The following is a 24,944-nucleotide window of genomic DNA, read 5'->3' as shown; positions in this document are numbered from 1 at the left end:
GGATTTCTCAGGAGTACTTGGTGACCTTTACTTATTTTTAAATGTGTATGAGGTCTGGACTTTTATCCTCGAGCAAGAGAGAATCTCCCCCCACCCCCTTTTTTTTCTGCTTTGGGCTGGGTGATATCAGGGCTGTTAGGCCGGGTTGTCTAGAGACAAAACCAGTGACACACTATGTACAAGAAAGAAACATATCAAGAAGCCATCGTAGTGCAGTTTGTCCAGAGTTCGTGGGTCCCACGCCCCCTTGAGACTCATGAAGCCACAGTCCTATGATGAAGAAAGGAGACTTGGGAAGCTGGTATATCACAGGCCAGTGCATGCAGTGTTGTATGGGTCCACGGTGCTAACAGCTCTCAGGGTCAGGTGTCCCACCAGGGGTCTGTTGGAGGCAGACATAAGAGTCCCAGCAAGCAGGGAGGGCAAAGGGCAGCCAGAGGGGAGAGGTCCCCAGTGTGTCTTAGAAAAAGGTCACACATCCCAGGAAGCAGCATCAGACTGTGACCCAATTGACAGGTTGGATACCACCACTACATAAGTGCAAATGGACCCAAAATCTTCACTGCCACAAGGACCCAGAGCCCTGACTGATGCAATTAGTCACCTTATGAATTAAGTAGACTTTCCTACACTGATTTAGGATTGTAACTAATAACTTCTTAATTTAAGATTAGAGAATGACATTTTCTAACACATGAGCCCATGGTTAGTGCAAGTGGTTAGTGTGCAAGACTGCTGTAACTGAAAGGTTGGAGGTCAGAGTCCACTTAGGCTTCTTGAAAGAAAGGCCTGGAGTTCCACTTCTGAAAAAGCAGCCGCTGAAATGCCTCCATGACAGTCCTCTGCTCACCCACAAAAGGTCGCCGTGGGTCAGGGTTGCCTTGATGGCAACTAGTTGATTGTTGGTGTTTTGGAGATTGTCCTCCCCCCCCCCTTCATTGTTTTGATTTACTGAAGCCTTGATATTTTTCAGGTAATTAATGCTTGTATTCTCTGTTAAGCACAGAGTAAATGAAATTGAAAATAAGAGGACTGGCCTAGGTTTCCCCAAATAGTATGTAGCCAGATTTAGTATTCCAGAAGCACATATGTTTTTCATAATTGCCTGTTTTATGCTTAGTCCTGAGAAGGCATTAGTTACTGGGGTTCAGTATTCAGCCAAAACTCCACTGCTGCCGAGTTCATTCTGATTCTTAGCTACCTTAATAATAGGGTTTCTGAGACTAGATCTGTATGGGAGTGGACAGCCTCCTCTCTCTCCTGCAGAGAGCAGCTGGTGAGTTTCAGCTGCCAAACTTGCAGAAAGCAGCCCCCAAAATGAGCTCAATAACAATTTGCCATGGATTTTGAAAATTTTACTTTGAGAAAATAACATTGTGACATAAAAAATTTGGGAATGTGTTGGGCTCCAAATAACAGACAGCCCTATTGCAGTGGTTTAAACAGGGCTTTCTTTCCTTGTTAACTGCCAGAAGCGGCAAGCCACGGAGTAGTTAGTCCTGGGCGGTTAGAAGGTTCAGTTTGGCTGTTGAGTTTAGACCTGTCTGTTTCTTCACTGCACTGTTTTTAGCGGATAGACCTTTGCCTTCATGCTTATTGCCTGGTGACTTGATCTCCAGGACTCGAGTCCGCTTTTTAGGAGTGACGGATGTTCTCATTAAACCTATTCACTATGACTGAGTCAATACCGTCTTACAGTGACCATATAGAGCAGGTAAAACTGCCTTTGTGTATTTCCAAGACTTTAATTCTTTATGGTAATAGAAAACCTCTTCTTTCTCCTGAGGAGGGGCTGTTGATATCATACTGCGGACCTGATGGTTAGCGGCCCAATGCATAATCACTATGCCACCTCCTATGGAAAGGGTTTTTGCTTTTATTCAGGGTCTTCTGTTTCCATTATATTTGCCACGTAAGGTGCAAAGGACTGGGAAATCCAGTATATTTGTAGTTTCTTTAGTATAGGCTCTCTGGTGGCGTAATGAATTACACATTGGGCTGGTAACCACTAGATTGGTAGTTCAAAGGCACCAGTCATTTTATAATAGAAAGATGAGGCTTTCTGTTGCTGTAAAGATTTATAGCTTCAGAAACCCACAGGAGCAGTTAAGCTCTGTCCTATAGGGTCACTATAAGTCAGAATTGACTCAGTGGCAGTGAGTTAGGTTTTTGAGATTTACAGTAGAGAAAGCAAAGAAGTGTCTGTGAATTGTGTGTTTCGTGGATAGCCAGAGTGTGGAGTTGCCTTAGACACTGTTAAGTGTAGCAAAAGGAAGGGCATCATTTCAAAGTCAGTGAAAATGTGTTTATTGATATAGGGTTTTAAAATACCCGTTTATAAGCCTGGTAATTGTTCAGTTATTAATAATTCTAAGATCACTACTCTGAGCTTCCTGTTTGTTCATGTTTTGGATGCTGTGATGCTCTCTTAGCTCCAAACTTAGAAAAGGACCAGAGGATAAAATTTGTCTTTCCAATTCTTCACTAGTACAGACAGTGAGAAGGGGTTGACATTAATCATTCATATATCAGGACTTAGCTAGCGACTAGGGAATTGAGTGATTCTTTTTCTTTAGTTTTCTAATGTAGTATAAAATTATTAAAATAGTTTTATTCATAGAATAGACTTGGGTAGCTGTTTTACTCTACATTCAAAGAATCATATTTAGAGCAGAATACATACTTTATTATTTAAATTTCTTCTCAAACTGATTAAGATTATATTTGATTTTTGCCTTCCAGTGCTTGCTAAAAAAATCAAATATTTGAAGTCTAGGAAAAAGCGAGAAAAGGTTAATTAAACCACTCTTAAATAATGTAGGATGTTTTAGTTATTTAGTGGCTTAGAGGATTAAGGCTTTCCCCCGCCCTTCAAGATGTCTAGTAGGAAGCTCTTGTATAATGGGGAAAAAAGTCCCTCTGTCACAGGTGAGTTATCTTCACCTCAACCTCCATGCTGCTTCTGTTGACGAATTGCTTCTGCCATTTTCCTGGTGCCAAATAGCTCTTTCTTCAGCTATAGTACTTTCTTGATAGAAGTATTATGTGTTTATTTAACTGTTTATTAATGTATTCATTAATTTATTAATGTATTTATTTGACTGTTTATAATCTGTGAACATCAAAGTCCACGTTTTTCTTTTTCCGTGGTTTTCTTTTTTTAAAAAAATAGTTTTATTGGGGCTCGTACAACTCTGATCACCATCCATCCATCCATCCATTGTGTCAAGCACTTTTGTGCATTTGTTGCCATCATCATTCTCAAAACATTTGCTTTCTATTTGAGCCCTTGGTATCAGCTCCTCGTTTGTTTTTCCTCCCTCCCACCCCCCCTGCGTCCATCATGAACCCTTGATAATTTATAACTTCTTATTATTTTGTCATATCTTACATTGTCTCATGCCTCCCTTCACCTACTTTTCTGTTGTCCATCCCCCTTGTGATCGGTTTCCCCCTTCTCCACCCTCCTGGTATGGCTATTCTCATTATTGGTCCTGAGGGGTTTATTTGCCCTGAATTCCCTGTGTTTCCAGCTCTGATTGTACCAGTGTACATCCTCTGGTCTAGCCAGATTTGTAAGGTAGAATTGGGATCATCATAGTGGTGGGGAGGAAGCATGAAAGAACTAGAGGAAAGTTGTATGTTTCATCGGTGCTATACTGCACCCTGACTGGCTCATCTCCCCATGACCCTTCCGTAAGGGGATCCCCAGTTGCTTACAGATGGACTTTGGGTCCCCACTCCGCACTCCCCCTCATTCACAATGATACGATTTTTTGTTCTTGGATGCCTGATACCTGATCCCATTGACACCTCATGATCACACAGGCTAGTGTGTTTCTTCTATGTGGGTTTTGTTGCTTCTCAGCTAGAAGGCCGCTGGTTTATTTTCAAGCTTTTTTTTTTTCTTCAAGCCTTTAAGAACCCAGATGCTGTATCTTTTGATAGCCAGGGCACCATCAGCTTTCTTCACCACATTTGCTTATTCACCCACTTTATTTTCAGCAATCATGTTGGGAAGGTAAGCATCATGGAATGCCAGGTTAATAGAACAAAGTGTTCTTGCATTGAGGGAGTACTTGAGTAGAGGCCCAATGTTCATCTGCTACCTTAATACTAAACCTATAAATATGTATACCTAAATGTATTTCCCCATCGTCTTAAATAAATGTATTTACATATGTATATGTATTTAACCCCTATAAATGTCCTTTGCCCCCTAATACCTTCCTCTATTTCCTTTTACTTTCCTCCTGCCCCACTATCATGTTCAGCCTTCACTTGGGTTTCAGTAATTCCTCTTGGTTACATTGGCCTTGATCAAGCCCCACCAGGCCTCCCACGCCCTCCTTGCCATCAATTTTGGATCACTTGTTGTTCTCTTGTCCCTGGGGTAGTTAACACCCACTTTCTTTTCCCCACCTTCCCCACTCCCATATCTCCCCCCCTCCCATATGTCCCCCACTCTCCCAAATGTTGGTCCTGCCTCTTTCTCCTCCAGATTGTTGATCCCTTCCATCCTATCTAGATAGACTTGCAGAGATAATAATATGCACACAAAAAGGGACAGGACAAAACAAAACAATGAAGGAAAACAACAACAAACCAATGACAAAAGAAGGAAAAGCCGGGACACACACACACACACACACACACACACACACACAGTAGCCAATGAAAAATGAGGGCGGGGGAAGAAATGGGTAGTGGGGGAACAGGGCATTAACCCACCCAAGGGGAAGGTATTGTTTATATCTCCAAAGGGAAAGAGGGACCAGATTGCAACCCGATGCTCCAAGATGTGAATGCAACATCCTGGCATGAAGCAGGGAACGAAAAAAGGTCTGAGGGGTCTGCCCCAATTCCAACTACATGAACAGCCGCCCCTCCCCCTGAAAACTTTACTTCAGAGGACAACACTGAAGCTACAGCTCAGGGAGAGGGACATGTCTGATAAGAGCACATGGGAGCAAATGAATGGGGACGAAGAGAGAGTGGAGCACATTCTGGCCCACCAAGCCTTGAGGACAATATTCACGCTCAGAGAAGCCAATGCACAGAGGGGACCATAGGGCTGGCCCCTCTATGAGACACAATATCCCTCACTGACCCATAGCCCTACAGGGAACAACACTGGCGATACAGTGCAGAAATTGCACCCAATCTGATCCCACCACACCGAGGCAAAACACTAAGGGTGTGGAACAGAATAGCAAGGGGAACAGAACAACGAAGTCCCCAGGGAATACCAAAACTAGACTTTGGGGCCAGGGTTTGTCGACCCATCAGACTCTACCGGAAAACACTCCTAAAGGCAAAAAAACAGTCCTTGAACTAACTACAAACTTTTCTTTCTTGTTGTATTGTTTTGTTTTTTGTCATTGGCTTGTTGGTGGTGGTATTTTGTTTTCTTTTGTTGCTTTGTTTTGCTCTGTCTTGTTTTTGTGCATATTAACTCTGCAGGTCTGTCTAAATAAGATAGGCTGGATGAACAATCTGGAGGAGAAAACAATGGGACCGACAGTTCTGGGGGACATGGGAGAGGTGGAGGTGGAGGGAAAGGAAGTGGTGTTAACAAATCCAGGGATAAGAGAACAAGTGATCCAAATCGGTGGTCAGGAGGGTGTGGGAGGCCTGGTAGGGCTTGATCAAGGGCAATGTAATTGAGAGGAATTAACTGAAACCCAAATGAAAGCTGAGCATGATGGTGGGACAAGAGGAAAGTAAAAGGAAATAGAGAAAAGAACTAGGAGGCAAAGGGCATTTATAGCGGTCTAAATAAAGGTATGTACATATGTAAATATACTTATTTGTGATGATGGGGAAGTAGATCTATGCATATATTTATAGGTTTAGTATTAAGGTAGCAGATGGACATTGGGCCTCCACTCAAGTATTCCCTCAATGCAAGAACGCTTTATTCTTATTAAACTGGCGTTCCATGGTGCTCACCTTTCTGACACAATCACTGAAGACAAAGTGGGTGCATAAGCAAATGTGGTGAAGAAAGCTGATGGAGCACGGCTATCAAAAGATACAGCATCTAGGCCAGGGGTCCTTAAACTATTTAAACGGGGCCAGTTCAATGACCTCCATTGGAGGGTCGAACTATAGTTTAAAAAAAGCTATGAACAAATTACTATGCACATTGCACATATCTTATTTTGAAGGAAAAAACACAACAAGGCAAAAACACCTGGTGGGTGGGATAAATGTCCTTAGCAGTTCCCATGTGGCCTGCGGGCTGTAGTTTCTCTAGTTCTTAAATGCTTCCTCCCACCCCACTTAATGATCCCAGTTCTACCTTATAAATCTGGCTACACCAGAGCATGTACACTGGCACAGACAGGAACTGGAAACATAGGGATTCCAGGACAGATGATCCCTTCAGGACCAGTGATGAGAGTGGTGATACCAGGAGGGTGGAGGGAAGGTGGGATGAAAAAGGGAACCGATTACCGATACTACATATACTACATATAACCTCCTCCCTGGGGGACGGACAACAGTAAAGTGGGTGAAGGCAGACGTCAGACATTGTAAGATAAGATAAAATAATTGATAAATTATCTAGGGTTCATGAGGGAGGAGGGAAGGAAAAAATCAGCTGATACCAAGGGTTCAAGTAGAAAGCAAATGTTTTGAGAATGATGACGGCAACAAATGTGCAAATGCGCTTGACACAACAAATGTACAAATGTGCTTGACACTATGCATAGATTATGATCAGAATTGTGTAAGCTCACATTTAAGTGATTAAAAAAAACTAACCTTAATAATAATAAAATAGAAAAGCCTGTAAATAGTTCAAGGTCTGTTTGTTGACTTTTAGGAGTCAACCAACCTGGCCCCACAGCCTATTTTTGGTATTCCCTGGGGACTTTGTTGCTCTGTTCCCCTTGCTGTCCTGTTGCACACCCTTAGTGTTTCACCTTGGTGTAGTGGGATCAGATCGGGCGCAATTCCTGCACTGTGTCTCCAGTGTTGTTCCCTGTAGGGCTATGGGTCAGTGAGGGATGTTGTGTCTTGTAGTGGGCCAGCCATATGATCCTCTCTGTGCATTGGCTGTTCTGAGAGGGAATATCATCCTCAAGGCTTGGTGGGCCAGAATGTGCTCCACTCTCTCTTCCTCCCCGCTCATTTGCTCCTGTCCTATGTGCTCTGATCAGACATGTCCCTCTCCCTGAGCTGTAGCTTCAGTGCTGTCCTCTGAATTCTTCTGTGGGAGGGCAGGCTGTCCATATAGTTGGGATTGGGGCCAACGGCCCCACAGACCCCTTGGTTCCCTGCTTCATTCCAGTATGTTGCATTCACATCTTAGAGCACCAGGTTCAAGTTTGGTGTCTCTTTCCCTGTGGAGATATAAACAATACCTTCCCTTTGCCACTTTTTGCTTATGAAAGATGTAGAACATTATTTTTCAAATACAAAATGTTAATTTTATCTGAAGCCAGATTTAAAGAGACTAGAAACTATCATAGAGGGGAGTTTAAAAAGCCTATAGGAAAAACATCCATTATCTTTTTAAACTTTTTATTGTGAATTTGGCAAAGGTTTACAGAGTCAGATCAGTTTTCTATCCGATTCATACCTGTTTGGTCTCATGCCATTGATGGCCATTCCCGAAATGTTGCTTATTGATCCTGCTGCTACTTTGTGTTTTCCTCCTGCAAGACTCCTCCTCTCCTAACCTTTCTGAACTTTGTCCTTGGATAAATGCTTTTGATATCAAATGGTTGATGACTCTAAGAACACCTGCCTTACTAGTGTTATTGTCTGTCTTACAGACCTGCCTGTCTGTAAGGCTGAAAATTGAGCCATGAGAGTGAGTAGTCAGTGGGATCATGTCCAGACCTGATAGGTGATCAAAAGCCATAGTCTCAGGGATTCTACAAGTATCTATCTAGGACCTAGTAGCACTCCTTTTCACAGCAGTTGGTAGTGGTAGCTGGGTGCCATCTAGTTTTTCTAGTTTCAAAGTCAGAAGGCTGATGCCCATGTGACCCGTTAGTCCACTGTACTAATTGTTTCAGTGCATCTTAGTGTTCACTCTTCTTTCCTCGAGACAGGGAGAGAGACCACTTGTTAAACCTTAGATGGTCACTCATGAGCTTTTAAAACCCCCACTGACTGCTCATCCAAGCAGGATGTAGAACCTTGTCTTTGTGGACTGTGCTATGCCAGTTGACCTTTCGTGTCCCTTGAGACTATGGTCCTGATCCCTAAGCCCAGTGACTTATTCACTTAAGATGTTTGGTTATGTTTAAGTAGTTTTCATAATTTTGTCCCATGTGCTCCACCACACTCATAGATTTATTTTCGGCAAAGGTAAATATCCATGCACAAATAGTTTCTGTCAAACCTACACAGATTTGGTATACTCCCACTCTTCCTTCCATACCTATTCAGCTACATGTCTACTCATGAGTCTACTTGGAGATCACGGTTATTGCAGGATTGTGTATATGGAAATATTTGCTTCTGTTGCCTTTAACTCTTATTTAAAAAATCATTTAATTGGGGGCTTACTCAACTCTGATCACAATCTGTGCGTACATCCATTGTGTCAAGCACATTTGTACATTTGTTGCCATCATCATTCTCAAAACATTTGCTTTCTACTTGAGTCCTTAGTATCAGCTCCTCATTTACCCCCTCCCTCCCTGCTTCCTCCTCCCTCATAAACCCTTGATAATTTATAAATTATTATTTTGTCACATCTTACACTGTCTGACATCTAGACTTTGCTGACAGTGCCTTGGATTTCATTTTTACTCAGAAGGTGTTTCTTAATTTGAGAAGGGTTTGCTGGGTGAGAGGCTGGGAATAACAAACAATTTTACTTTTCAACCTAGCAAGGTCTGTCTGGCTCCACGTTTCCACATTGCTGCCGGTGACAGTTTTCCAGAACTTGGCCCCATTAACTAATAAGGGTCTCCTGCCCCTCAGTTTCCATTAACCTCGCTGTAAGTCAAGTGTCATTGAACTTTCTATAAGGGGCCCAATTGGGACCACATGATATGATACAGTTAATTCTGTTATTGTGGTTTGAAATCAGTTGTAAACACTATTTAAACAAATGGGTTGGCTCTGTTCTAATAAACCATTATTTTCGAAAAACAGGCAGTAGGCTGGATGCCTGGAAGCTGCAGATTCACCCCACTGATGAGTTTATAGGTCTTCAATAGTATCATCCTTGAGACTTCTGCTAACAAGTTACCTCAAGACCCTTCAGGCTTCCTTCTTCCTGCTACCCAGTGCCAAAGTCAAGTATTTTCGTTTTGGGATTTTTTGTTTTTTTGTTAGAAGCCACACACTCTGTATCCAAAATCTGTTTTGATTATCTAATGCTTTAATAGGCCATTCTACATTAACACTAATCATTACATTATGTGGCTCTGCTGTTTGACTAGACACAGCTAGACAGTCTCTCTTGGGGATTTTTTTGTCTAGGATAGCTGGGGCTGGAATCATGTAGAAGCTTCCTCGCCGGGCTCGCTTATGAAGTTGGAGGGCAGAGGTAGTCTTAAGTCTTGGAGCCCTCTCAAAAGATTCACTGTGAGCTGAAATCAACTCGATGGCAGTGAGGTTTTATGACTTTTACTTGGTAGGAGACAGCAGAGAATTTGCAGACACATTTGAAAACACAAGTGCCCCAAACATAACATTCCTCCACAGTTTGGGAGCTAGAGTATAGTGGCCAGGCTTATTCTTTCATTGTATGTGTATGGGCTGTGACCTCTCTTCTTTTAATGTTCAGGTGTGGTCTCTTGTCAAGAACTAAGGGAGCGGGAGACTTTCTTGTAACCAAATATCTCTTTTCCTCGGCAGAAACAAATGCTGGGTGCTTTGGAGTTGCCACCCTTTTCTCTCTCCCTTCTTCCGTGTTTATGAGAGTAGCCCTAATGGTGCTTTCATTCCACACACATCCTCGATCCCCCTCTCCCTGCCCCCCCCCCAAACAAAAGGGGAAGAAATTGTCTATTAAACTATTTGGTTTTTCCCATTTAGGAATTAATTTCAATCCATAGATGCCCCCGGTGGTGCAGACAGCTAATGTTCTCTGCACCTACGCGGAAAGTTTGATCCATTGAGCCCACCCAGAGGCACCATGGCAGAAAAGCTTGGGGATCTGCCTCTGAGAAATCTACCACTGAAGACCCTCGGAAGCACAGTTTTATTCTGGCACACATGGGGTTACCATGAGTCAGAATCAACTCAAGAGCCACTGGTTTGTTTCCCCCTTCCAACTCAGAAGTCATGCCTTTGCAAGAGCATGTATGTTAGTCATCCACATTTCCCACTGCTTGAGTTTAGTTAGCTTTCCTAACACATGTAAGGCTTCTCTTAAGGAAAGTTTTGAAAAGTTGTTGGTCCCTACTCCTGGAATAGCATGAGTGTCTGAGTAGAACTGTGCTCCAAGGGCTTTCCAGGCTGTGGTCTTCTGGGAGCAGTTTACCAGGCCTGTCTGCTGAGGGACCTTTGGTTGGGTTTAAGCCACTATTCTTGTGGCTAGTAGTTTAGCGCTTAACTATTTGTGCCAGTTGATCTAGGCGTCTGCCCTCGAACCCAGTAGCTCAGTCCTGTCAGGTGTTGGGGTTCCGTATAAGGGGTTTCCATAACTGTACCCACTAAGTGCTTTATTTGAGCATCTATATATCCCATACAAGTAAATATTAGGGGGCTTCCAAAAGTTTGTGGGGAAAATATCCATTAACTTTCAATTTCATTTCCCATGAACTTTTTTTTAAGTCCCTTTTTTAGGTAGGAACATCTATAATCATACACATACATATACACACGTGTGTAGTCTCATATAGGGCCTTTCCACACCTATTTAGCATACATCCCTATGTACATATGAGTAACAAATCATTGCTACTGCTGTTGTTTCAGGGTTGTATATGTTAAAGTATTTACCATGTTGTTTGGTGCCGTTAGGTCAGTTCCAACTCATAGCAACCCTAATGTACGACAACGAAACACCGCCTTGTTGTGTGCCCTCCCCACAATTGTTCTTATGTTTGAGCCTACTGTTGCAGCCACTGTGTCAATCCATCTTGTTGAGGGTCTTCCTCATTTTCGTTGTTCCTCGGCTTTACCAAACATGATGTCTTTCTCCAGGGACTTGTCTCTCCTGACATGTTCAAAGTATGTAAGAGGAAGTCTCACCTTCCTTGCCTCTGAGGAGCGTTCTGGCTGTACTTCTTCCAAGACAGATTTGTGTGCTCTTCTGGAAGTCCATGGTACTCTGAGAATTCCTTCACCATAGCTGTCCTTTATTCTTGTACTCCTCTCGGCGTCTTCCTTTATCTTGATCATTTTGTGCCAAACTCCTTTCCCTCATATTATGTACTGCCTTTCTCTTTCTAGTTTGTGATCCTCATGCCATCCCTAGTAACCATCAAAGATTGTTTATTTCTCCGTGTTAACCTATTTTTGACTTCTAATAATAGTGGCATGCTGCAGTACTTGCCCCCTTTGTGATGAGCATAATGTTCTCCAGATTCATCGACGTTGTGAGTTGGTTTGTGGGTTTATCCTTAGCCTTTTTTGTTGTGTATCATTCCATTGGTGGTATGTACAACAACGTGTCATCCAGTCATCCACTTCTATGCTTTCCATCCTTTGGCTTTCGTGGACCATGCTGGAGGGAAGCGTGCAAGTGTGTTGGTGTCACAGCTCTTTTTTCCTCTAGGATGTATACCTGGGGATTTTGGATCATACAGTGTTTCCAGCTCTTTGGGGGACGTTCCATACTGTTTTCCATAGTGTACCAATTTACAGTAAATAGGAGTTCTAATCTCCCACCAACCTTACCAGCATTTTTTGTTGTTCTGATCAGTGTCCTTATTGTCGGTCAGATGACCTTGAGACTACTAAGTACATGACATGTTGCTTGCATTGTGCATTCATTTGAAGAGTTTTGGTAGTATGGATTTATGAATGATATGAACAGCAAATTATTTCCATTCTAAGTTGCTCTGTTCATTTTGGGACAAAATAATTACTTGTTAGAGCAATATATTTTTGGCATGGTGGTTTGGAAAGATATAAAGGAATGCTAAATGTAAAAACAGTTTTGGTATGACTTGATTTTATTTTTTTTCCTGATAAAGTATCAAGATTGGCTTGATCTTGAGTGGGAAAAGCTGCTTTTCAAAACCAGTAATGCTAGAGACTAGTATTAGAGGTTAAAAAAAAAGGCTTTAAAACGCTAGCAGGTATGAGCATTGACATGCTCACCACTTCTTTCTTTTTTTGGGGGGGGGGGTGTAGTATGCAAGGGATTTTGAAGGTTTGTGGAAAAATTCCAAATTCCATTTCTTTGAAGCCGGGTGGTGCAAACAACTCAGGCAGTTCCAAATCAGTGAGTGCATGGGAGGCAACCTCATGATTGAACCTATAGGAACGTGAGTATAGCTCCATACAGTTTCCAATACTGTACTATGGACTACCACATCATTTTTCAGAGCTACTGGTAGGCTCGAACTGCTAATCTTTTGGTTTGTGACTGAATGTTTAACCATTGTGTCACCAGGGCTCCTTTAGGGCAGATCTACTCTGTCACATGGAGCCACTTTGAGTCGAAATGAACCTAGTAGCATCTAACATACATACATATATAAAATAGAAACCTTGGATGAATTTTTAAAAAGAGAGCATACCTTTGTAACTGACGGGGATCAGGATACAAGAACATTACTTGGATCCTGGGAGCCTGCCTTGTGCTTTGACCCAGGCATTACCAACCTTCTCCAGCCACTATTCCCATTTTTATTGTGCTAGATTAATTTTGGCTTATGAATTGTATGTAAATAAAATCCCATGGCATGTACTCTTTAGTGTCTGGCATCTTTTGCTCATCATAGAGTAAAATATACAACATCCATGAACCCTCTTCTAACCCAGGAAGTTTAATATTGAAGGTTGACAGTAACTTTCATGGTTTCCTTTACAAGGTAAACATTGTTTTAAATTTTATGTTTCCTCTTGCCTTTTCAAAAATTTTTATTAAGTCCTATTGTCTAATTTTAATTGTATTTCAATTTTATAAAAAGGTGTCTGGAGACCCAGTGCTCATCTGTAGACAATTGGACATCCCCTCACAGAGGGGCCACAGGGAAGAGATGAGCCAGTCAGGGAGCAGTATAGCACCAATGAGACACACAACTTTCCTCTAGTTCTTTAGTGCTTCTTTTCCCCCAATATCATGACCTCAGTTCTACCTTACAAATCGGAGTAGACCAGAGCATGCATACTGCTACAGGTAAGAGCCAGCAACACAGAGAATCCAGGATAGATACACCCCTCAGGGTCAACAACAAAGAGTAGAGATAACAAGAGGAGTAGGGAAGGGTGGGGGGAGAAAGGGGGAATTGATCATAAGGATCAACCTGTAACCCCCTTCCAGGGGAACGAATAACAGAAAAGTGGGTGAGGGGTAACGGAGGATGATAAAACCCTGCTATTAGTATTTTGTGCTTTAAAATACCTTATGTGTTTTTGGTGAAAGTGTGCCCAACAGATTAGGCTTAGATTCCATAATTTCTACACAAATTGCTCTGTGACATTAGTTATATTCTTCACTATGTGTGAATACGCTTACTGTCTTCCTTCTGGATGCTTTCTATCCAGTCATCTAGTTTCCCTGCCCCTTACCCTCTTACCTTACTTTTAAAGTAATTGTTGACCGTTGAGTCTCATAGATGATTGGTTGCAGGCCCTGGACACCATCAGGACTAGGTCCAGAGCTCTAGGTCTCCTTTCTTTTGTGCTCAGGATGAAACTCACTGTCATAGAGTTGATATCAACTTATAGTGACCCTGTCGAACAGGGTAGAACAGTCAGTCCCTGTAGGTTTCTGAGACAGCAACTCTTCGGGAATAGAAAGCTCCATGTGTCCCCTTTGAAGCGGCTGCTGATCTTGCAGTTAGCAGCCCAATGTGTAACCCCCTTCCGGTATCACCAGGCCAAGTAGAGACCAACCGTTGTCTCTTAGATGATTGCCAGCTCTTAGGACCCCAGACAGCTATTACTCAGCAGACTAGGATTATTAGAAAATAAATTTTATGAACTAGCATATGTGCGCCCCGCCAAAGTATTTCTTTAAAAAAAAACATTAGGAACTCATTCAACTCTTATCACATTCCATACATACATCATTTTCAAAGCATTTGCTCTCCACTTAAGCCCTTTGCATCAGGTCCTCTTTTTTCCTCCTCCCTCCCCGCTCCCTCCTCCCTCATGAGCCCACAATTTATAAATTATTATTTTGTCATATCTTGCCCTGTCTGACATCTCCCTTCACCCCATTTTGTTTGCCCCCTAAAGTATTTCTTTTCTTTTTAAAAATCATTTCATTGGAAGTTCATACAACTCTTATCACAATCCATACATACATCAATTGTATAAAGCACATTTGTACATTCATTACCCTCATCATTCTCAAAACATTTGCTCGCTACATAAGCCCCTGGTATAAGCTCCTCGTTTTTTTCTCCCTCCCTCCCTGCTCCCTGCTCCCTCATGAACCCTTGCTAATTTATAAATTATTATTTTATCATATCTTACACTGTCTGATGTCTGCCTTTACCCACTTTTCTATTGTCCATCCCCCAGGGAAGAGGTTACATATAGATCATTAAAATTGGTTCGCCCTCTCTATCCCACCCTCCTGGTATCACCATTCTCACCACTGGTCCTGAAGGGATCATCTGTCCTGGATTCTCGGTGTTTCCAGTTCATATCTGTACAAGTGTACATCCTCTGGTCTAGCCATATTTGTAAGGTAGAATTGGGATCATGATAGTGGGTGGGGAGGAAGCATTTAGGAACTAGAGGAAAGATGTATGCTTCATTGTTGCTGCATTGCACCCTGACTGGCTCCTCTCCCCTCGTCTACCCTTCCGTAAAGGGATGTCTAGTTGCTTACAGATGGGCTTTGAGTCCCCACTCTGCACTCCCCCTCATTCAGCGTTGTTCAAACCTTGGCCAGAGAATGACTCAGCTGAGGCTGATTTATGCTGGGTTTGTTTTATGGCCACCTTCCTGCTGAGGAGGAGGGTACGAAGAAGAGCTCTAACCCCTCAGAAGTGAAATAGGTAACAGCAGATATGGGCTTCTACTCTGCTCCTCTTGAGCCACCTTTACTCCCCCACTTAGAGCTGCCACTGAAGACTCATGTTAAACAATTTGAGGGAGTCCTGCAGTGGTTACGCAGATAACTGCAAACTGAAAGGGTAGCAGTTCAAAGGTACCACTACTCGCCCTTCTGTGGAAGAAGAGTGTGACCTTCTGGAAAGAATGGCCATCTTGGAGACTGTGGGCGTTTTCACTGTTTCCTTGGCCCCTAACATGTTGGGATCGATTCCACAGCAGTGGGTTTGGGTGATTTTTAAATAGTTGCAAAGAATAGTTTGTGTGTTATCACAAGGCTTCTGATGTCCCACTTACAATATATATCTGTGGAACGTTTTCGGAAGAAGTTCCACTATCTTTTTTAGTTCTTTAAAAATTTTTTAAACCAACTTTTTGAAGTCTTTTTATATTTTAAATTTGTAGAAATTTGGTGTCATTCTAATGGGCGCTTTTTGGGGAGGGGGGAGTTGACATCTTTATATTCCAAAAGAAAATTTATAGAAGTTTTTACATTAGAAATGTTTGTGGTTTTTACCCCCAACTGAAATTGGAAACTCAAGTTACAGAATTTTTGTTTCTCCATTAACTTAAACTCACTACCCACTTTAAGTTTCCTGTTCTACCTTTCAAGGGGCTGTTATCAATTCCGTCCCATAAAGATATATTTTGTTTTTTATTGTTTCATCTTTTTTGTTTCAGATAGTTTTGTTATGGAAGATGAGGATTTTTGTTTCTCCCCACTCTGCCACTCTTTCCTTTGTTCTCTTGCTAGGTAGATTAGGGTAGATTTTTACATTGTAAATTCAGAATAACCAAGTACCTTTGTGTACATGCCATTTGACCTTTTTTGTTAGTGTGTCAGAGCTTTATAATACCTGTCAATGCGAAAAGTTCATGTACTCAGGTCTTGAAAACTGTGCCCTCGGTCCCTTTGAAAAGCTCACTCTAATTTCCTAACTGTACTTTATCTAAACTTAATGCAGTTACTGTTCTAAACCCCAACAATACCTTTGATTATGACCAATTCCTAGTAATCTGTAATCTTGGCAAAGTTCCCATTTGTTTGTTCAGAATTGTGTATAATCTGTGTTTCTTGAAAAGGTTATGTCCTACATAGAAGGCCACCTTTATTTCATGATTGTCGATTAATGCCATTCACTGTTCTAAGTGCTACAGCTGAATGTGAATTTACTGTACATACTTGAGTATAAGCCAGCCCAAATATCAGCTGAGGCACCTAATTTTACCACAAAAACTGCAATAAAAATGTGCTGGAAAACTCGGCTTACACACGAGTATATATGGTACTTAAATCCTACAAGTTGCATAGCTTGTTTGAAGTCATTCATTTGGGAAGTGGAGTTGGATTCAACACCCGGGCAGCAGTCAGGGTTCTCACTAACCCACTGTGCCTGCCACACTGCTGTCTCACAATGTGGCATTCACCTGTCCCTCAGGAGAGTGTATGTTTTGGCTTTGTTGTTCTAGCAGTGATGGACTTAGACTAACTCTTTCCTGTTTGGCACTTGTCATTCCTTTTTAGCTCATGTTCCCATTTTGATAATCTACTCCTGTTATGGTTTGAAGTGAAAATTAAATATTCAGCAATAAAGCCAAGCTTTTAAAACTATAGGTGCCCCTCCTCTTCCTATTTCCCACCGTGAGAGTCACTGGGAGGTGTGCAGACTGCATAAGGAAGCTGGGCTGTAGATTTTTTTCAAATGCTTTATAAAGATGAGGAAGTTCTTTCTTATTCTTAGTTTATTCAGTTCTTATATGAATGACTGTGGGGATTTTTTTGTCAAATGCTTTTTGTGTGTTTACTGAGATGATCTTGTGACGTTGGCTGTTTATTCCACTGATATTAGTGAGTCATATAATACTTTTTAAATTAATGCTTATATTGGGTCTCTTACATCTCTTACCATAATCCATACATTCATCCATTGTGTCAATACTTTTAAGATTATTGAATTTGATTTTGTAACATTTTGTTAATGCCTTACATCCATATTTTAAAGGATGTTGATCTGTAGTTTTCTTTGATATCTTTGCCTGACTGTATGCAGTATGAGGGTGATACAGGGTGTGTTTTCTTTTGCTGCCATAACAAAGTACTACGAACATAACTACTTAAAACAACACCCATTTGGCAGTTGCTATCCAGTCTTCTGAGATCCTGTCTGCCAACACTGAGCAAATGACCTCCCAAAACTACCACCCAGCCGCAGCCAGTGTCGTAGCTACCAGAAAAGGAGCCAAGCCCAGCGGGGACCCAACCCGGGGTTCCATGGGCAAGAGGCTACAACAGGAGCTGATGACCCTCATGATGTCTGGTGACAAAGGAATCTCTTGCCTTCCCCGAATCAGACAACCTTTTCAAGTGGATAGGGACCATCCACGGAGCAGCTGGTACAGTCTATGAAGACTTGAGGTATAAGCTCTCCCTGAAGTTCCCCAGTGGGTACCCTTACAATGCACCCACAGTGAAGTTCCTCACCCCCTGCTACTGCCCCAACATGGACACTCAGGGTAACATCTGCCTAGACATCCTGAAGGACAAGTCATCTACCCTGTATGACATCAGGACGATTCTCCTCTCCATCCAGAGCCCAACATCGACAGCCCTTTGAACACATATGCTGCGGAACTCTGGGGAAAAAAACCCTTGTAAAAAGCCTTTAAGAAATACCTGCAGGAAACCTACTCAAAGCAAGTCTCCAGCCAAGAGCCCTGACCCTCCCTGTCCTTGTGTTGTCTTCTCTTCCATTGATGTCTGTTCTCCCTCCCCACCCCCCGCCCCTTGATTTCTGTGTAGAACTCTTATCTTAAGCTGTGGTATCATTTCTGTTTTGTAATTAAGTTTCCATTTGCACCCTTGTGATGATTATATTAAATCAATAACATTTGGATGGGGTTGAAAAAAAATAAAAAAACACCCATTTATTACCTGGCGGCTTCTGTGAGTCAGGTGTCAGGCACAACTTGGAGTAGCTAGGACTCTCATAAGCTGAACTCAAGGTGTTGGGAAGGCTCTGCTGGTCTTTGGAGACCCTAGAAGAGAACCACTTCCAGACTCATTCGGTTCTGAAGACAGAATTCAATTTTATGCACTGTAGTGTGATGGTCCTATTGCTTTGCTTGATATTATCTCATGGTCATTTTGAGCTACTAGAGGTTTGAAGTGCTGACTTGAGGTTAGCAGCCTGATGAATAACCGCTGTGTTACCAGGGCTTTTGAAGTTGTTCTAGATATTTTTATACTCCCTTTAATTTTTTTGTAGAATATGTGGTGTGCTTTTTTTCTTTTCTAGTTTTATCTAGTTTTAAATGAAACTAGTTTCATTTTCTAAATATATCTAAAGTTTTGTCAGTTTTTAAAAGATCCAGCTTTTATATTTGTTGCATTGTATTTCCATTTTCTCATTAATTGATTCCTGTTTTAATCCCTGTGCTGTACATTACAATATAGACCTTAACTGAATATGCCTACTTTAGATTAATCTTAATTAAATTCTAGTAACATATAAAGATGTTGTAATGTAGTTCCTTTCCTCTTTTCTCTGTGTAGTCATTATCATAGATTCATCTATATATTTGTTATAAATCCAGGAATGTGGAATTATTGCTGCTTTAGTTAATATTTTGTATTCTAAGGACTTAAAAAGAAAAAAAATTAGAAATATTCACACATTCTTAGGGGGGTAATTACCCTATGTTTACTTTTTCTGGTGTTCTTTCTTTGTGTTCAAGCCATGTTATTTTTAGTTGCATTACATTTAAGTATGTGTGTTAGTCTAGGTACTTTAGAGAAACAAATCCTCAGAAACTCATGTATAAGAGAGAGTTTTATATAAAGGTTAAGTGCACATCAAGAAAACATTTCAACCCAGTGCTGCTCCAGCCCACAAGTTCAGCATTAACCCATATGTCCAATACCAATCCACAAAGTCCTCCAGCTCACAAAACAGACTCATTGACACTGATTGCAGGAGGAAAGCCAAATCAGTGTATGTGCAAGCATCTCAACACTGGCAGAGTTCTCCACACGGCTGCTCCAGTACCCAGGGCTGCATCGGGATAGGTCCATGTGGCTTCTCCTCAGGGATGTCTTGCAGGAAGTGAGCCTTGCCAGCTGAAGCAGGGAACTGGCTAAGGCAGCTGCACCCTGGCCCAACCATCACAAAGCAAGAGACCCAGGAACTCGAAAGGCGAGGCTTACTGAGCCATTTATCTTTGTGCCCTTCAATTAACCCCACATGTGTTTATTGGCCAGGTTGGCAGAGTAAACTTTAACTCAGCATGTACAACTCTTCCTGTTGGGTACTTAGGAAGACCCAAAAAGAATAGATATATTTGAATTATGGTACTGGAGTAGAATATCGAAAGTACAAACCAATTTTGCAAGAAGTACAACCTGAATGCACCTTAGAAGCAAGGATAGTGAGATTTCTTCTCATGTACTTTGGATATGTTATCAGGGAAGACCAGTCAGTCCCTGGTAAAGGACATCATGTTTGGTAAAATAGGATAGCGAAAAAGAGTAGCACCCGTGAGGTGAATTGACAGACATAGTGGTTGCAACAATGGGCTTAAACATGAAAATAATTGTGAAGAAGGCGCAGGATTTGACTGTTTCTTGTACATAGGATCTCTGTGAATCAAAACTGACTTGACAACACCTAGCAACAAGAGAATGGGTTTTCTCAATCTTTGGAGATGTTTTTATTTCACCTTATTACTTGAAATGCACATAATTTACACTGGAGCGACCCAACTTATTTACTCCAAGTTAAAAGAAATAGAACTTTTAATAGAAGGTATCCACAAATGAGGAGATTGACAATAAAACAGGCCATCTGAAATCAGAATGTATAGAGAATACACACCTTTTTCTTTTGAACTTCCACCTTGGGGAATCCCGTTTTACATTGCTCAAGTTTCAAGGTATCCACGGGAAATAGCTATTGACTATGAGTAAGCAAACAGAGTAATAAGGTTCTCTGTAGTCTCAGTATGTCTTTGTTGTCTTACTAGATAGCAGGCCCAGGTTTTAATAATAATAAAGTCAGGTAAAGGGGGAGGGTAGGGGAGGAAGGGGAGAAAAAATGAGCTGATAACCAAGGACTCAAGTAGAAAGACAATGTTTTGAAAATGAAGATATAAACAAATGTGCTTGATACAATGGATGGATGTATGGATTGTGATAAGAGCTGTACAAGCCCCAATAAAATGATTTTTTCTTTTTATAGATTTTTTTTTAATCAGGCAAATAAGAGAAGACTTTGAGTTAACCTGGCACCTAGAGGTGATATCTGTATCTAACCTGTTTGTCTTTGAACAATTTCTAGAGACTGCATTACAAAAGTACTTAAGGCTTATTGCATTTAGATGGGGGGAGGGCAGAATATTTTACTAACTACATTAAGTCAAATAACTTATTTTTTAAGGATAGTTCTGGTAAGAATAGAATTCTTTTATTAAAAATATTTAATAGTTTTATTGGTACATAATCCACATATCATACAGTTTAGTAGTTGAGTCATCAGGAAGAGTTGTAAAATCTTTATTACAATCAATTTTAGGACATTTTCTTCTTTTCCTTTTTTTGTGCTCTGTTAATGTCCCCCCATTTCTTTCCAGCCTCCCCTGCCACACCCCCAAGAAACCATCAATCCAGTTATTTTCTCTATCGATATACCTACTCTGGATTTCATATACAAAACAAAAAGAGAAAGAAACAAAAATATAAAAATAAACTATAAAAAAAATCGCTCGATCAAAAAGAAAGAAGAAACCTTAAAATCTAGGACAACTTTAAAATGTGTCAAAAGGGAGATCAAGTGATAGGGTGTTAGATTTTAACCTAATTCCACTTGTAATAATCCACTTTCCCATGCTCTCGATAGGATAGCAAAGCTGTTCCCATCCCTGGTCATCTGTGAACCACCTGGGCCACATTCTTCTATCCTTCAGATCTTAGTTCAGATGTTGCTTTCTCTGTGGTTATTGCCCGTGAAACTACAGAGCTCTGGGCAAGGACATGGAACATCTGGGGCATTGATGCTTGGGGCTGCTAGGGGGTTTGTGTCCGAGCATGCTCAGTTTTGATTTTCCATAGGTGTCTAATGGGTACTTGACTTCTATGCAGGCATCTGGGGCAACAACCCCCCTTAGTCCCTATTCTGGCTCCCTAACAAAATGAGTATAGCCACGCGGGGGAGAAGTGAATGTAGCTTCTGTGTGGATGGTAGCAATAGAGGTCTTCTGAGTCTGGATGCATTTTAAGGTAGAATAATAAGGATTTCTTGTGATAGATCAGAGAAAGGGAAATTTCCTGTATCTTGCCTGTGAATGTTTATTCTGTTCTCTATTGCTCCTGAAGTAGATACTTCAATTGAATATTCAGTAATATATTTTAATCATTTTTAGTTTTGTTTTCCTTTTGAAGAGTTTCCCTCATTCTATTTTCTTTTTTTTTCCCCCCTCATTCTATTTTCATCTAGTTTGTTTCTTTCCTGTTTTCTCTTGGATCCAGGATGGTGGTGGGTTTTGTGTGTTTTACCCCTCTTGCCCCATTTTCTTTAGCTTAAAAAATTAAAAAATTTTTTTAATTGATTTCAAATTGTTATTTAAGGTGAAACCTGCTTTTGCTTTTGGAACTTACATATTGTCTTCCAGCTTGTTTTGTGGCCTTCTCTTTCCTTAGTTAGTAGGAAGTTAGGTAGCTTCAGTAGCATCGATCTTCTCTGCTGTCCACATCTTTTGTTGGTAGCTACAGAGTTGGTGACTACCCATGACGGTTTCCCATGGTGTCTGAGTCCTCCCCTACTCACCCCTGCACAACTGTGGGTTAGGAATTGAGATTGCTTTTAGAGTGAGTGGAGGTAGAAAAGGGGTTCGCCAGGGAGGGAGAGTTCTTGGTAGTTGGAATTCTGTTGGTTCTTTTGAAAACTCATCAAATGTCTTCTCAGGGGCCACTATCACGGGTGTAGCCTCTATTCCCACAGGCCTGGGCCGGTTCTGGGTTTGGCTTACTGTCTTGGAAGAGACAAGGTTCATCTTGCCTTTCCTGAGGTTCCACGGAGCTTTCATAACAGCTCCTATTCTTGGTGCATTTTTCTTAGCTTTCCTAAGATTGCCCCTTACTCCCCGTCAACTTTCCCCACCTTGAAAACCATTTCATTTAAGGTTACTCCACTTTCCTTCTTGGGTTGTATTTTGTAAAATGTGCTGCTTATCAGTTATCCAGAGATAAGAGTTCTCTGATCCTTCTCAGACTTTCTGTATACAGAAATCTAGGGCTTTTATCTCTAAAACGTTTACCAATATGAAAAAAACCCCATTTTATTGTTTTAAATGTTAACTATCTAAACTTTTTTCAAAGACTTTAAAAATGTCTTTAAACTTATAGAAGCTCTCTTGCAGTGTGAATGAATCCAAATTTTTATTTATTTTTTTCTCATTCAAATATCTTTATGCCGAGACCCTGGCTACTCCCCCCCCCACACACACACCCATTTAAGTTGAGAAACCCGAGGAAAGGTTATTACAAGAATTTTTGAAGGAAGAAACAAGACCTTTGGTTTGAACAGGAAGAACAGGTATTAAGAAAGGTCTTACTGGATGACCGGAGATAATGTGAAGGATGGCTTCAGGATAGAAAAAGAAAGCATTACTGATAATTGTATTTATGGAGCAAAGGTAGGGATAAGATATTTGAAATACCCAGAAGAATTTATTTCAAAGGACGGCATTAAATCTGCAGCTCCGGGAGAGGAACATAACAGATCGGAGCACATGGGAGCAGATGAAGGGGGAGTAGAAGAGAGTGGAGCACATCCTGGCCCACCAGGCCCTGAGGATAATAACCCCAATTAGAGCAGCCAGTCCATGGAGAGGACCACATGGCCAGCCCCACTATGAGACTTAACACCCCTCACTGACCCATGGCCCTGCAGGGGACAGCACCGGAGAGACAGTGTGGGAATTGCGCCCGACCTGATCCCACCACACCGAGGCAAATCACTGGGGGAGTGCAGCGGAACAGCAAGGGAATGGAGAGGCAAGGTCCCCAGGGAATGCTGAAAGTGGACTTTGGGGCCAGGGCGAGGTGCCTCAACAGACTGAACTGGAAAACGCTCCTAAAGGCCAGCAAACGATCCTTGAACTAACTACCCAAAAAAAGAAAGATATTTGAAATAGACACAAAGAATAAGACGATTGAGAAAATATGCTTTCTGAACTACTAAGGTGGTCTTATTCTAGGATTAAAAGTTTAAGGAAAAGAACACTTTTTAATAGCTACATTCTTTCTAGAGAAAGTAAAAAATCAAAATAACAATTTATAAATTACCAAGGGCACATGAGGGAGGGGGGAGCGGGGAGGGAGGGGAAAAAAAAAGAGGACCTGATGCAAAGGGCTTAAGTGGAGAGCAAATGCTTTGAGAATGATTGGGGCAGGGAATGTGCCGATGTGCTTTATACGATTGATGTATTTATATGTATGGATTGTGATAAGAGTTGTATGAGCCCCTAATAAAATGTAAAAAAAGGAAAAAAAATCATTTTATTGGGGGCCCATACAACTCTTGTCACAATCCATACATACATCAATTGTGTCGAGCACATTTTTACATTTGTTGTCCTCATCATTCTCAAAATATTTTCTTTCTACTTGAGCCGTTGGTATCAGCTCCTTATTTTCCCCCTTCCCTCCCTGCTCCCCCTTCCCTCATGAACCCTTAATAATTTATAAATTATTATTATTTTGTCATGTCTTAATACTTTCCGATGTCTCCCTTCACTCACTTTTCTGTTGTCCGTCCCCTAGAGAGAAAGTTATATATAGATCCCTGTAATCAGTTCCCCCTTTCTACCCTACCTTCCCTCCATCTTCCCGGTATCACCACTCTCACCACTCTCAGCACTGGTCCTGAAAGGATCATCTGTCCTGGATTCTCTGTGTTTCTGGTTACTATCTGTACCAGTGGTCTAGCTGGATTTGTAAGGTAGAATTGGGATCATGATATTCGGGGGGGGGGGGGGGGGGAGGAAGCATTTAAGAATTAGGGAAAAGTTGTTTGTTTCGTTGTTGCTACCCTGTACACTGCATGCTGACCCTTCTGTAAGAGGGTGTCCCATTACATACAGATGGGCTTTGGGTCTCCTAGAGTAATTTTTTTATAGTTTGTGATTTTCTTTATTTTTTTTTGAAAGAAAAAACAAATATAAAACTTGTATCTCTTAGAAAAATGTCTTAAGAGGCGGCCATTACTGTAATGGTGACTATATGTTGTATTTTTCTCTCCAGATTCGCCCTGGGAAAAGAGACATGAATGTCTGCAATGATATTTCCTGACAAGAAGTTGATAAAGAAGGAAAGGAAGTAACAGCTAGTAAGCAGAAATTGGAACAACTAGGATTTTGTATTTGTTACTTCCAACTAAGTCAGAGATACTCAGCATTCAACCCAGACAAGGGAAAAGGATATTTTTCGTCTGTAGTTTTTGAGATCAAAGATACTGCAATGTCTAGGAAACAAAGTCACAAGGGTAAGATTATATACAGTATACGTTTTTAAAAGCTTTGTTTTGGAGCAGTGGTTCTCAACCTTCCCTATGGCATGACCCTTTCATACAGTTTCTCATGTTGTGGTGACCCTCCCAACCATACCATTTTCGTTGCTACTTCATCACTGTAATTTTGCTACTGTTATGAATTGAATGACCCCCGTGGAAGGGTCGTATGACTCCCAAAGGGGTCGCAACCACAGGTTGAGAACCGCTGTTGTAGCGTAATGA

The 24,944-nt window shown here is 41.3% G+C and overlaps 1 protein-coding gene and 1 pseudogene across 2 annotated transcripts in view; both read left to right on the top strand.

Annotated features, from left to right (window-relative positions):
• The window catches only part of SPATS2 (spermatogenesis associated serine rich 2), a 142,818-nt gene that overhangs the window by 35,211 nt on the left and 82,663 nt on the right, over positions 1–24,944 (top strand). For both annotated transcript variants that reach the window (XM_075551742.1, XM_075551743.1), the window contains one exon: positions 24,455–24,695. In XM_075551742.1, coding sequence (XP_075407857.1) covers positions 24,671–24,695 — 25 coding nt within the window. In that variant the 5' untranslated portion in view covers positions 24,455–24,670. The remainder of the gene's footprint in view (positions 1–24,454; positions 24,696–24,944) is intronic.
• Positions 17,342–17,878, top strand: LOC142451046 (ubiquitin-conjugating enzyme E2 C-like; annotated as a pseudogene).

The sequence above is a fragment of the Tenrec ecaudatus genome, chromosome 6 (assembly GCF_050624435.1).
Source record: "Tenrec ecaudatus isolate mTenEca1 chromosome 6, mTenEca1.hap1, whole genome shotgun sequence".
NCBI classification, from domain to species: domain Eukaryota; kingdom Metazoa; phylum Chordata; class Mammalia; order Afrosoricida; family Tenrecidae; genus Tenrec; species Tenrec ecaudatus.
This window is presented reverse-complemented; position numbering and strand designations above follow the sequence as displayed.